General features: G+C 36.7%; 1 protein-coding gene across 2 annotated transcripts in view; it reads left to right on the top strand.

Moving 5' to 3' along the window:
* The window catches only part of adcy8 (adenylate cyclase 8 (brain)), a 153,995-nt gene that overhangs the window by 81,372 nt on the left and 58,925 nt on the right, over nucleotides 1-13,698 (top strand). Inside the window, exons 8-9 of one of the 2 annotated variants that reach the window (XM_038286162.1) lie at nucleotides 3,007-3,204; nucleotides 7,673-7,773. In XM_038286162.1, coding sequence (XP_038142090.1) covers nucleotides 3,007-3,204; nucleotides 7,673-7,773 — 299 coding nt within the window. The remainder of the gene's footprint in view (nucleotides 1-3,006; nucleotides 3,205-7,672; nucleotides 7,774-13,698) is intronic. The other variant, XM_038286163.1, reaches the window with a different exon arrangement.

The following is a 13,698-nucleotide window of genomic DNA, read 5'->3' as shown; positions in this document are numbered from 1 at the left end:
ACAGTCAATGAGTCGATACAAACAGCTGGTTTTCCTTAGACAATGTGAACTGGTTGAATTGTCTGTAAAGTGCCTTGAGATGATGTCTTGTGAATTAGGGCCACATAAATAATTTGAGTTGAGTTTTTGTTGCATATGCAGTTTGTTTAGCAAAAGACATAGGTTTAAACTCTGTGGATGTCAGCTGACTGTCGTCAGTACACTTGGATAAGGCTGGACTTTGTGATGATGTTTGTTCTCCAATGATCCCTTATAACTATACTAAGGCTAGTTACAACACTGCAAAACCTTGTCATTGATTATTTGACTTCTGAAGAATAAAGGGGCCAAAAAATAATGCATGGTAATTTTTTAAGATAAAAAAAAGCCCATGTATATCATTGATAATTGACATCTTTGTATTTAAAATAAAATCCGGTGAAATAAGCTAAGGTTTGTAGTCGTGCTGTGACATATGATTAATGTCAGACGATATTAACTATTGAACACAGCTCTGTACAGACTACTTTAGCATTCTCCTCCAATCCAACACAAACATCAATTAGCATAAACCAATTCTTCCTCCCCTATTTGCATAATACTCCGCTTTGCTGAGATTCCATCCACATTAACATGAATCCTCATATGCATATTATAGTGACAGGTTGGATGCACAGCGACTTAAGACAGAGTGACTGAAGAAAAACACCCAGAAGACAAGCTTTGATTTGGACTTCATAATCAAAATGGTTTGCATGGAGCTGGCCTTTCTGATCGAGGACCAGAGGAAATAAGTGTTGGCATCATATATGAAGCAAAGTTATCAAACATTACCTTGAAAGAGTGAACAGTTGTAACTGATGCCCAGCTAATTTTGGAGATGATTTAGAGCACAATACCAATGATAGAGCTTTTTAAGTTTCATTTTTTGGGTTTGGATGAAATCTGATGGTTTGATGTAATCAATGAGCATACCACGTGTAAAGGTATCACAATGGGTTCATTTTGGAACTAATTGGAACTATTTATACAAACAAAAGCTTCCCGCAAATCCCTACATATCCATACGCAGTGTGCATGAAACTCACTATGTGCTGGATATTTTGGGGATCCATGGCTTTTGCTGTAAAGATAAAGAAGCAACAGGGAAAAAAAGAGCTGAAATCCTCACAGGACATTGTTTGGACTATTCGGTTTTTTGTTTGTTTTTTCTTAGTTTTTCTATATTTTCTGCAGGAAACTACAATGTGCAAAAATATTTAACAATGAACACCAGAAGCATTGGTTGGGCTCTGGCTGTATCCAGTATACCTTTGGGGAAAAAAAGAACAAAAACCAAAAAGAACAAAAACCAAACTTAAGGGATATTTTCATTGCTTTTTTTCTGTGCTTTTTTTTTTGTATTAATTGTTTATATTTAAATAGTTATTCAATCAAAACAGTCACACATATGCTCACATATGTTAAAATGCTAACGCAGGGCTTAGGCTGGAGATGCTTCCTCTATAATTTTATTAAAGAACCAGATTTTTTTTTTCACTGTTAGAGAGCCAGATTTGACACGTTTATTTTTTATTACCAAGATGTCTCTTTTAGTAAAAGTTAATAATATTTAGTATTATTGATAAAAGACATGTCAGCATCAGCAATTCGATTAAAAAACAGTGCTTAGATCCTTTGTTATTCCATTGATTCAGATATTTTTTACTTGTTATGTTTATCTAGTTAATTATTTCCATGCATTTTGTCCTTTATTAAGCACAAGCAAAAGCCAACAACAGAGTTCAGTTGCAATTGAAAGGAAGGAAACAAATCAGAAAAATCAGCATAACCAACGGTTTGCTTGCTTAAATCGGTTAGTTACTGTAGGTGACAGGAAATGTTTTTGCAAATGTTAGAGCTGTTCCAGATTCCTATAACTTTACAAAGGTATGAGATTTCAAAAATAAATCAATGAGTCCTTTAAAACTGTAAAACACCTTTTATAAAGATATTACGAATAGTATGATATCCTATCGTTTTTATTTAATCATTGATTGTTTTCGACTATATTTTAAATCTTTGTTCATTATAGACTTACCTCAGTTGGTGGAATACTCTCAAGATTAGGATTCCTGTAGAGTTGTTGATGCATTTCCTCTGATATGGGTCTGGTAATTTTAAAAATCAGCAATGCAAACTTTTATGTTAAATCTCTCAGTTAATATTTTTGCATTACTTCTGTTCTACACAAATTAGACAAGACACAGCAGGCAGCCTTGGTTTATGGTGTTTGAGCATTATCCACTGAAACACCAGCACCCTGTATGTTTAATCATAGGATTGGGATTTTCCTCATAATTTTTTTTCATAGATATTCTGTTTTAGTCATTAATTATGGCTCTTGGTTGCATTAAAGCCTAAAGTCAGAGTTAGGTATGAGACTTGGTCGATTTCGCTTAGCTTCCAAAAGTATGATGGGAATAGATACAAATTTTAACTATATGTATATCCTCAAATCATTAATTTGCAGGAATATCAATTTCTGTTGCATTTATTCCAAGGCTATTTCAGGTTTCAGTTAATCTGAACGTCAGTGTTTAATTAGAGATTTTGTGCGTTGCTTTACATTTGCAGGTGAACTCTTTCCGTCCGCCGTTTCATGCTTGATGATTTTAATTTCCAACCCTTTAATTGTGTTTTAACCCTCAGCTCTTTTGAATTTCCATTCACACATGTGCAGATAAATTCCAGCTTTGTTACTGTGTTTGCATTATTACAAGCTTTGTCTCCACTAACATCCGTGCACAGTGAACGCGCTGGGAGAGAGAATGGGATATGCATGACTTGCTCAGAGCTGTCGGTCTGACAGCTAATGTTGCATTTTGATCCCCCCCCCCCCCCCCCCCCCTCCTCCTTTTTGTCTTAATTTTGGTTTGTGTGTGCATAACAAAGTGTGTGTCTGTTTTTTTTATTCATTTGTAACCTGAATGAAACAAAAACGGGGGACAAGCAGGTTCATTCTATGTGCATGTGCTTTCCCTCTAGACTCTGGCTGCCCTAACGAGAAATTCGATAAATCTGCTTCCAAACCATCTTGCACAAGCTTTGCATGTCCACTCTGGTCCTGAGGAAATTAACAAGCGAATAGAGAGTGCCATCGACTTACGGAGTGGCGATAAGTTGAGAAGAGAGCATATCAAGCCTTTCTCACTGATGTTTAAAGACTCCAGCCTGGAAGAGAAGGTAGCTGGGGTTTTAGACAGATCAATGTTTTTTCCTCTCTCTCTCCTCCTCCTCATACCTATTTTTGAGATTTCCAAAAACAAAGCAATGACAAAGATTTTTCTTTTAAAATCATGAGTAAGCTAAAGGCACATACACTGGGTTTTATTGCCACCAAAAAATTAGCCTTTGTTTGATTTCATTATAACTAAAGGAGTTAGTGTACAGCAGGCTTACAAAAATACATTAATCATTAGGGTTAAACACAATTGGAGCCAAAAAAAAAAAACATTTTCTCATTCAAAAATGCGTCTGTATGGTGTCTAAGTTTGAGGAGTCTCAAGTGTGCCCCTATTAACCAGCTTTCCTCATTTAATTTATTTGTATTTGTTTTTAACTAAAAAGATTTAAAAAAAAAATGCAATACTTTATTAAATTAAACAGAAACCAAAGAAAAATAATGGGGTAATTTAAAAGCACTTAAGTAATAATCATTTTCAATCATCTTTACACGAACTTCAATGTTATTTTATACCACAGAAAGCAAAAGAAAACAAAAATCAAACTGAAAAACTAAAGAAAAATAATTGGATAACCTCTGCTGTGTTTGAGATTTGTCTTTGACGCTCTGTCCTCTTAAAGCAACTACAATACGTCCATTGACACGTAACCATAGCAACCTTAGGTGGCAGCATTGAATAATAGGTAATAGGAGTTAAATGGGGTTTGGTTTGAAGAGATACAGTTGTGCGTGAAAGTTTACATACCCTCCCATTAAAGAAAATGATCAATCTACACTGAAGAAAGTAATAATAAATACAATATAAATCTACTAAGTTAAAATAAAGTATTGATTTAGATTTTTTTATTGAAAAATGTGACTGTCCCAGTCAAATTAAAGTATCTTGTTCATGAACAGTGAACCAGCAAACTTGTCAATTTTGCAGAAGTCTGACAACAACAAAAACACCTGATTTCATTGATTGTCTTAAAATGTTGCTCAACAAATTATTAGTTCAGGAGCTGCATTCAAAATCAATATTATTTCCATTTTTTATCATTTTACTATTACTTGTGTCAATTTCAATGTATTTTATTGACAGTTAATGTTTTTCTTCTTTTAATGCAAGCATGCGTAAACTTTCAAGCACTGCTTATAGTTCTAAACAGATAACACATTTTTTTTGGTAACTTTTGCCAAACAAAATAATATTGACCCGTATCCTATCTCCTCTCATAGTGAGATGCTGCAGCAACTGCCAGATAAAAATATGACTCTGGTTATGACATCAACAGTCATGCCCTCTGGTGGCTATTCTGGATGTAATAATGTACATCACAAACACAATTATCTTGGCACACTTTGGACTCCATACAATGTTAAAAAAACACAAGAAAATTGGCTTTCAAAGAACACCTGAGTATTTTTTTTTTTTTTTTCTTGGTGTGTTTTTTTTATTTTTTTATTTTAAGCTTACTGTGTAAATCCTTATGTACTTTAATAATTATAGTATAGTCAGATATGGTTTGGTAACATCACTTGTTTCACTACAAGACAAAGATCTCCCTTCAGTTTACTCATGACCACCTTTTATCTCCTCTTTTAACTTTTAATCACTGCATTGAGTAAAAAAAAAGAAAAATAATGAATAAAAAGGCAACAAAAAAGATTTGTTTCTTCCAAACTATTGCTTCCACTTCCCAAAGTAATCCTTATATAACAAGATTAAAAAATGTGGACCTCTAAATATGAACTTTCTCAGAATAGTGATTTTACACAAGAGCCAATTAATAACACAGCTATTAATACATCAAATATTTAATTACTAAGGCACATTAGTAATGATCTGTTGGTAATTTACTGTTAATCTTACTTAAAGGAGCAATAAGCAAAATTTCACCTCTACAACAACACTATATTTTAATACAACCTTCTATTGAGCTAAATAACATGACATATGGAAAGTCTGTTTATATTAATTAATAGCAATATTAATAAAAATATAACTGATTCCTTCCATAAGATTGAGCCTAACTACATGTTATGTTGCTTGTGAAATATCCTATTGCTCAAAATATTCCATTAATATACCTTTCTTTTTTATTTTGATGCTCAATGTGAGATCTATTTTTTACTTTGTCAGGTCATTTTGATTTATAAAATAGGAGACGACACACTCAAGTTGCTGTCGGTATGAAGCAACACAGAACGCCACAAAAAATCAATAAAACAATGTGAAATTCAAGGCTTCAGTTGTTCATTTCAATTTAAGATTATTTGTCAAAAAGAAAAAGCCCTGAATGTACGTAGACATTCCTGTACCTTGGTAACCCCAGGCCAATGTTAATCCTCATCTTGCTTATCTGACGGCTTCTTTATCAAAAAGTTTTTTTCTTTTTTTTTTTCTGTGGCAATAATGAGTCCTGATTGAACGGCTTGGTACGCTAGATGCACTATTTGCTCCTATGCTACGCTGGTAAGCCCCGTAGCTGTTTTCCTGAACGTGAGGCTACATAAAACAAGAGACTAGAGAACAACACAGTGAGACGGTGACAGTGTGTGACATCTTAACATGGATCATAGCTACCCTTTATTCTTCTGAAAACTGTTTTTAGTTTAGTTTAGTCCTCACATAGTTAAATTTTGCTTATTGCTCCTTTAAAAAAAGGACTTCTAGCGCCTAATTTAGAAAACTCATGAATATTACAGTCTAATTATCACATTTATTGAAGACAGTCTGTGTATCTATTGTACAGATTCATCTTTTAACACTGCAGAGCTAACATTTTAGAGACAGCCGAGTCATCTGCTGCAGCATTAAATTAATAGATGGTTCTGTCATGATACTTATTATCATGTCATATGAAATGGTTACAAGACAGAAATGGATGAATGTTCTTTTTCTTTGCTGAATGCAGTGTCCTTTTGTCTAATTTTTCTTATTTTTGCCCATTCATTTGTTGCTTTAGGTCTATATTGGCTTTCAGCCCTTCATAATTGTTTTGTTTTTTTCCATAATAACAGAATCTCAAGAAAAATGTCCCCTGCCTTCATTTATATTTATTTAATTGACTATCTGGATAACCACTAAACTCCCTCAGTAAATGTGCAGTGATTTGGTGTTGCCCTCCCTTCATCATTCTTTTAAATAATTTTTTTTGTTTTGTTTTTCTGTTTTATTTGTTATTTTGTTTTCTATTGGAAAAGTTGTGACAAAGCAGAAAACGTCCTCTTGCTAATTTCCCAGCACCCCTTAAGAAAGAGACAGAGAGGTTCGGGGAAGCCGGTGTCACTGGGGTGGAAAGAAAAGAAGTGGAAACTTTAGTAGCATCTTTTCTAACAGGACTGGCTAAAGTACACACACTTATACCGTTATCCTCATTAAATGTTAGGGGAAAAAAATCTGAAAATGTAGGATATTGTTTTTGTTTTTTTATCAAAAACCATTATTGAAAAGCATGTTTTTCTGCAAAATTCTAGCAAAAATTTGTCTCTTTAAGGTTTTTATGAGGATAAAAAGGTAGAAAAGGTTTTTCATTAAAGGGCTTTCCTGAAGTTATAGTCAAGTCGGCTTTATTATCAATTTCTTTACATGCACTGGTCATACAAAGGAATGAAAATACGTTTCTTACTTTCCCATGCAGACATAGACATACCTAAAAATACAAACATGGACATACTTTAGACACAGACATAGACAATATATAGCTAATCTAGTTAAGCTCATTCTATGCATTTTTTTTTTTTTGCTACTTTCATGCACAGCCACAATTATTTTAGTTATAAAGGTTCATATTTAAGCCATTAAATAAATTATGATAAAAAAAGTATAAAGCCTTTTAGGTGTTTCTGTCACCTAATAATGAGGATAATATAAAAAAATTTGATACCTTAATATAAGTTTACAAAAAGTATTACATTCTGAATGTTAAATCACAATCAACAAAAGTGGATTTCAATATGTTTTTCTATGACAGATGACATCAAATGGTACAAAAAGCGATTAAAACCATTATAAACAAGAATATTACGAACTAAAAACGGAACTTGTGAATTTGTTTTTTAATTGCTTTTTTGTTGTTTTGAATCAGAGGGGCAACAACTTTTCTTTATAGAATAATTAAGCATGTTTAAGACTTTTCCGAGTCTTCAGACAGCAGCATCTGAGTTTAATTTCAGAGTTATTTTCACTCAGCACTCTCTGTTGGCGTCTCTGCTAACATTTGAAATGCTCATAGCTAGCATTGTGCTTGTCAGCTTCGCACCTTCCCCAGGACCCCACAGCTAACCCACCAGCTCCTGTCTCTCTCTCTAATGCTTGTGGTTGACCGAGTTGCATGCATCTGTGGCAGTGCATCTGTGTGTTCGGTGCATTTTGACTTGTTCAGTCTTCGCTGTTTGTCTGAAAACCTGTTTCTCCATTTTTCCCCTCACCTCCTCTTCCCCTTCTTTTCTCTTCTCTTCGTCTTGGTCTCTTTGCCTGTGCAGTACTCACAGATGAGGGACGAGGTTTTCAAGTCCAACCTGGTCTGCGCCTTTATTGTGCTCATCTTCATCACTGCTATTCAAAGCCTGCTTCCCTCTGCCAGGTAAGGGGAAAAAAAGCACTGACTTTTTCACCTGATATTTTGACCAAAACTAAAAATTAACTTTCACAAAAAAAAAAAACAAGGGGTCCTTGGAAAACAAACCAAAATCCTCGCCTTAAAGAAAGTGATAATAAAACTCAAACTTTGATAGATGATTTTTACTCTAAAAAAAGAATTAATAAAACCAGTAGAATTATTTCCACATCTATCTAAAAGACAAGTCTCAACAATAACCATTTGAGTATACCAACTAATGGTTTAAGAAGTGATTACTGCTAATTATGCTAGTTGTTGTTGGTTCCAGCTCCCTCTTCACAGCAGCCACCCTTTTGGGTCTTTAGGGAAGCAGTATAATGGGATACTGTCATGATGGGTTCACAAGAGAGACCCAAGTATGCAGAACCCACGAGAAGGAGGCTGATTGAAAAGTTAACAAAGGTTTATTGTTTCACAAGAACATGGAAATAACTCTGGTACTGGTTCAGGCCTGGGGGGCTGGTTCACTGGAGTCTGCGTGGGAGACAGTTCTGTTAGCGTTGCATCAGAAGAGCTTGACTTTGAGAGTCTCAGGTTTGTACCTTGAGGGTTCTTGGTTAAAGCTTTGGGAGGAGAACTGTTGGGTCCAGAGATTGTTTGTTCAGCAGAGTCCGTTAGCTGCTTCAGCGTCTTACTTCTAGAGAGAGGGCAGACCTTGGTCTTGAGTTTCCAGCTCTTGGTCCAGAGCTGCATGGAAATCCAGAGAGGAGTCTTCAGGTTTGGCTCAGAGGGCAGACTTGGCAGGTTAAGCTCTTCCAGAGCTTCACAGGAGAAAAACAGCTTTCCTGAAAGTAGAGACAAAAAGGGTTAGAATCCAGTCTGGATTCAAAGTCAACAAAGTACTCAGAAGGATCTTGGCTTAGGTGCTAACCAACTGGATTCAACACTGCGGCATTGAGGCAAGGTCTGAAGACAGCTTATATAGTGTGGACCCTCTGATGAAGGAATGAGCCTCAGCTGTGCAGGAGGCTCGGCTCCGGAGGATCCACGGCGGACTCTGCTGGAGGAAGGTGGTACTACTCCAGCTCCCAACAGATACCATCCTTATCAGTTCGTGGACCCATATGCCGAGCACAAGATTACCATGTTTTTTTCTGTGTTCTTTAAGGTAATATGAAGAAAATACAGTCGTTTTCTATGTTCAGTTCAATTCAATTTGTTTAACCAGCTCCACAGGCGGGCCTGTCTAGGAAACACACAGCCAGGCAGACGAGCTCTGAGCCAGCTCCCATGTCAGAGGCTGACAGAGAAACAGGACCACACTGAAAAACCAGCCAAGCTCCAACATCTGTAAACAAAGGTGTTGATGGCAGCAACACAACTAATATTTCTGTCCAGGATGAAGACACAGCCAACAGGAACAGAACAGATGAAGCTACTGTGAGAAAAAGCAAAGAGAGCATAAAGTTAGAGACTGAACTAACAAATTCTGCAGAATGGGAGTATAAAGATAGAATGAAGCAGAAAATGAAAAAGGGTCCCTATGTTCTCCAGCTGTCTAAGCCTATAGCAGCATAACTAGAGATAGATCAGGATAACCTGAGCCACTCTAACTATAAGCTTTATCAAAAAGAAAAGGGTGTCTGCCTCACGGACTAAAACTGGTTCCACAGAAGAGGAACCTGATATCTAAAATATCTATGTCCCATTGCACTTTTAGAAATTCTAGGAACCACTTGTAAACCTTCAGATGAGACCAAGGTGCTCTCATTCATATCTGATGTAAGATGGAGCTTGGCCATTTAAGGCTTTATATGTGAGAATGAGGATTTTAAATTCTATTCTGAATTTAACAGGAAGCCAATGAAGAAAAGCTAAGAAAGGAGAGATATGATCTCTCTTTATAATTTTCAACAAAACTCTGTATGCACGGTTCGTTTTTTTGCTGCCCAAGGAGGGGGAGCCACAGGTGTCACATGATTGACAATCAGCTCCACAGACCCTAAAAGCTGCACAGTATCTTTCCCTTCTAACTGCTTCCCTCTAGCCATAACAAACCTTAGGTTTTCTATTTTTTAAATTTTTTTCAGTGAGGATTATTCATATCTATATCCTAAATGCAGCTGCATGCAACCCTGAGCATCTTTAGGCTTAACCATCTTTTTTTAATCACTGAGACTTTTATTTTTTTCAAACTGAATGATACATCTATAATCAAGCAGAATGAGCACAGTTTTTAAACACCTCGAATTCAGATAAATGGCTTCGGCTGTTAATGTAATCTTCCCAGGTCCCCCTTGGAAAAGGGATTTTAGATTTCAATAAGGTTATATCTGGTTATAGAAACGTAATAATTATGAAGACATTTTAAAAGACAGACTGCAGCCTTTGTGTATGAAGATGTTAGGCACTGTTTGATCTGATTTTTTGTAAAGCTTGAAATTTCAATTTTAAAAAGAGTGTGTTACAAAGAATAATCTTTCTTATTGATTAAAACAATTACATTTTCATAACACTAAACCTATGTTCTGCTGCCTTTGTTACTATTTTTTATACCAATAAAAACATGAAAGTATGAAAAAGAAATCTCACTAAATACAGTATATATTTTTTTTGCTTTTTAGCTATTAAATTTTACATCTTAATCCAATTTGGTTTCTGAAGTGGAATATTTTATACAGAGTTCTTTTTTTAACAAGACTTACAAATATTGTTTTAAAGAAAAACTTTAAATCATTATTTCTGTTTCTTAGTGGACAGTTGCTTATAGACTTGATTTGTTAGGTTGGCTAAACTTGTTAATGTAACAGTCAGACAGTGATGGAAGGTGTATCTGCATATGGAGCCGTTAGAAAGACTTCAGCTTCCCAGAATCTTATTAACATAGAGGAACAACAATTATATCTGTAGCGTGGCGTATAAATAATGAATCATTGTCAGCTCCTGGAGTACATGTGTGGTAAAACACAAGACATGAGAGCCTCTGTCCTGCTGTTCAAAACACTTTTAGTCATAATTGGAGTCTATTGTGCCCTGAGATGATATTTTATCTACAAATCCAGTGGAAGTAATCACTCTGATCCTGTGATAGTCATTGCTTCTTCATCAGATGATTCCATCATCACCTGGGAAGTCACTGAAAGCCTTGATGATGGTCAAGAGTGACTCTTATCTGAATAGGGATTTAAATTAACTCTTAAAACCTGCTTTATGATCTCAGGTAAATCAGGACACCTGAAGAAAAGAAAAATCTGTGCGCCTACTTCCCTGAGCATCGAAGTCTGTTGCTGTTTTTATCCGACAGAAACAGTCAAAGTATGAAGCTACTCTAGTGGCTAAATATTGTCAAAAACCTACATCCACGGACCCATTCAATAAATCACATTATTACTGCCCCCATCCATCCTCACCACCTTCTACAGAAGCACCATAGAGAGCGTTCTGAACAGCTGTCTCACTGTGTGATGTGGAGGCTGCCTCAGACTGGAAGAAGGTGAGAAGAGTAGTGAAAACAGCAGAGAGGATCATAGGGGCTCCTATTCCCTCCATAAAAGACACTTCATCCCAGCGCTGCGTGTCCCAAGTCTGTAACATCATTAATGACCCCTCACACCCCCACCATGGACTGTTCTCCCTGCTGCCCTCTGGGAAGAGGCTTTGCAGCATCCGATGCAGGTCTAGCAGATTCTGCAACAGTTTCTTCCACACTGCCATCAGACAGCTGAACTGTTGAAAAAAAAAACTTTAAATCATATCACAAACCCTGCATCACACTGATAACACCAAACCAAAAATACTGCATATTTGCATTATACAGTAAATATTAATGCTCTCAACTTCCATATCCATGTGGTTTTTTTGTACCATGTTTTGTTTCTCTCAAACTGTTTCATTACTGCTGCACTTTATGGATTGAAGTGTTCATTTACTGTCTGAAAAGCTGTACTAAATAAAATTTCGTTTTGTAAACAATTTCTGTATACAAAATGACAATAAAAGTTGTCTAAGCCTGAAAAGGTAATTTATTCAGCAACTTCGTCACCAGATGAAACAGTTTTTTTATACAGATTGATGTTTTAAAAAATTTATTTTTGTAAGTTATACAGATTTTCTGTTTATATTTAGTAAATCACAGCATCTAAAATTAGAATATTACATTTGAGCGAAAAAAGTATTTTAATACAGAAATGTTTTTCTAATACACTATATTGCCAAAAGTATTTGCTCACCCATCCAAATTATTGGAATCAGGTGTTCCAATCACTTCCATGGCCACAGGTGTATAAATTCAAGCACCTAGGCATGCAGACTGTTTTTACAAACATTTGTGAAAGAATGGGTCGCTCTCAGGAGCTCAGTGAATTCCAGCGTGGAACTGTGATAGGATGCCACCTGTGCAACAAATCCAGTCGTGAAATTTCCTCGCTCCTAAATATTCCACAGTCAACTGTCAGCTGTATTATAAGAAAATGGAAGTGTTTGGGAACGACAGCAACTCAGCCACGAAGAGGTAGGCCACGTAAACTGACGGAGCGGGGTCAGCGGATGCTGACGCGCATAGTGCGAAGAGGTCGCCAACTTTCTGCAGAGTCAATCACTACAGACCTCCAAACTTCATGTGGCCTTCAGATTAGCTCAAGAACAGTGCGCAGAGAGCTTCATGGAATGGGTTTCCATGGTCGAGCAGCTGCATCCAAGCCATACATCACCAAGTGCAATGCAAAGCGTCGGATGCGGTGGTGTAAAGCACGCCGCCACTGGACTCTAGAGCAGTGGAGACGCGTTCTCTGGAGTGACGAATCGCGCTTCTCCATCTGGCAATCTGATGGACGGGTCTGGGTTTGGCGGTTGCCAGGAGAACGGTACTTGTCTGACTGCATTGTGCCAAGTGTAAAGTTTGGTGGAGGGGGGATTATGGTGTGAGGTTGTTTTTCAGGAGCTGGGCTTGGCCCCTTAGTTCCAGTGAAAGGAACTCTGAATGCTTCAGCATACCAAGACATTTTGGACAATTCCATGCTCCCAACTTTGTGGGAACAGTTTGGAGCTGGCCCCTTCCTCTTCCAACATGACTGTGCACCAGTGCACAAAGCAAGGTCCATAAAGACATGGATGACAGAGTCTGGTGTGGATGAACTTGACTGGCCTGCACAGAGTCCTGACCTCAACCCGATAGAACACCTTTGGGATGAATTAGAGCGGAGACTGAGAGCCAGGCCTTCTCGTCCAACATCAGTGTGCGACCTCACAAATGCGCTTCTGGAAGAATGGTCAAAAATTCCCATAAACACACTCCTAAACCTTGTGGACAGCCTTCCCAGAAGAGTTGAAGCTGTTCTAGCTGCAAAGGGTGGACCGACGTCATATTGAACCCTATGGATTAGGAACGGGATGTCACTTAAGCTCATATGTGAGTCAAGGCAGGTGAGCAAATACTTTTGGCAATATAGTGTATCTGCATAAAATGTTGTTTTTTCAAAATTAAAGTTGTCCTGACAATTGAGTCTCATCAGACTCATACTGTGCTTTAACTGTACATCTGTGCTTTTACTTCTTTCAAATATTTTTATTTTTTGACAAATTATTTGAACTTAGTGCCATATTTATTTGTGCCCTAAAAAAATTATGAAATAAACATATTTTTTTATCTCAGGGGCATCATCATCACACTGACACTGAGAAAAAGACTAAACGATGCCCTGTTTTTAGGACTTACGTTGAGTCCACTAGATTTTTATATTTTGTATATCCTAGTATTAATAAAGTAAATGCTGCAAGATCACTAAAAAGGCTCCAGGGTGTTTTGAAGAGAAGCAGGCACACAGCATAACAGATCCTCCACCATCCCTGATATTGATTATGAGAGCTTCTCCAGGCTTGTCTCAAGTGTTTGTTGCAGAGAAGTTCACTCCACGAGATCCAGGAATTATTTTATCATTCTTAAGATAACAA

Source organism: Cyprinodon tularosa, unplaced genomic scaffold (genome assembly GCF_016077235.1).
Source record: "Cyprinodon tularosa strain WSP-4 unplaced genomic scaffold, ASM1607723v1 ctg221, whole genome shotgun sequence".
Taxonomy (NCBI): domain Eukaryota; kingdom Metazoa; phylum Chordata; class Actinopteri; order Cyprinodontiformes; family Cyprinodontidae; genus Cyprinodon; species Cyprinodon tularosa.
This window is presented reverse-complemented; position numbering and strand designations above follow the sequence as displayed.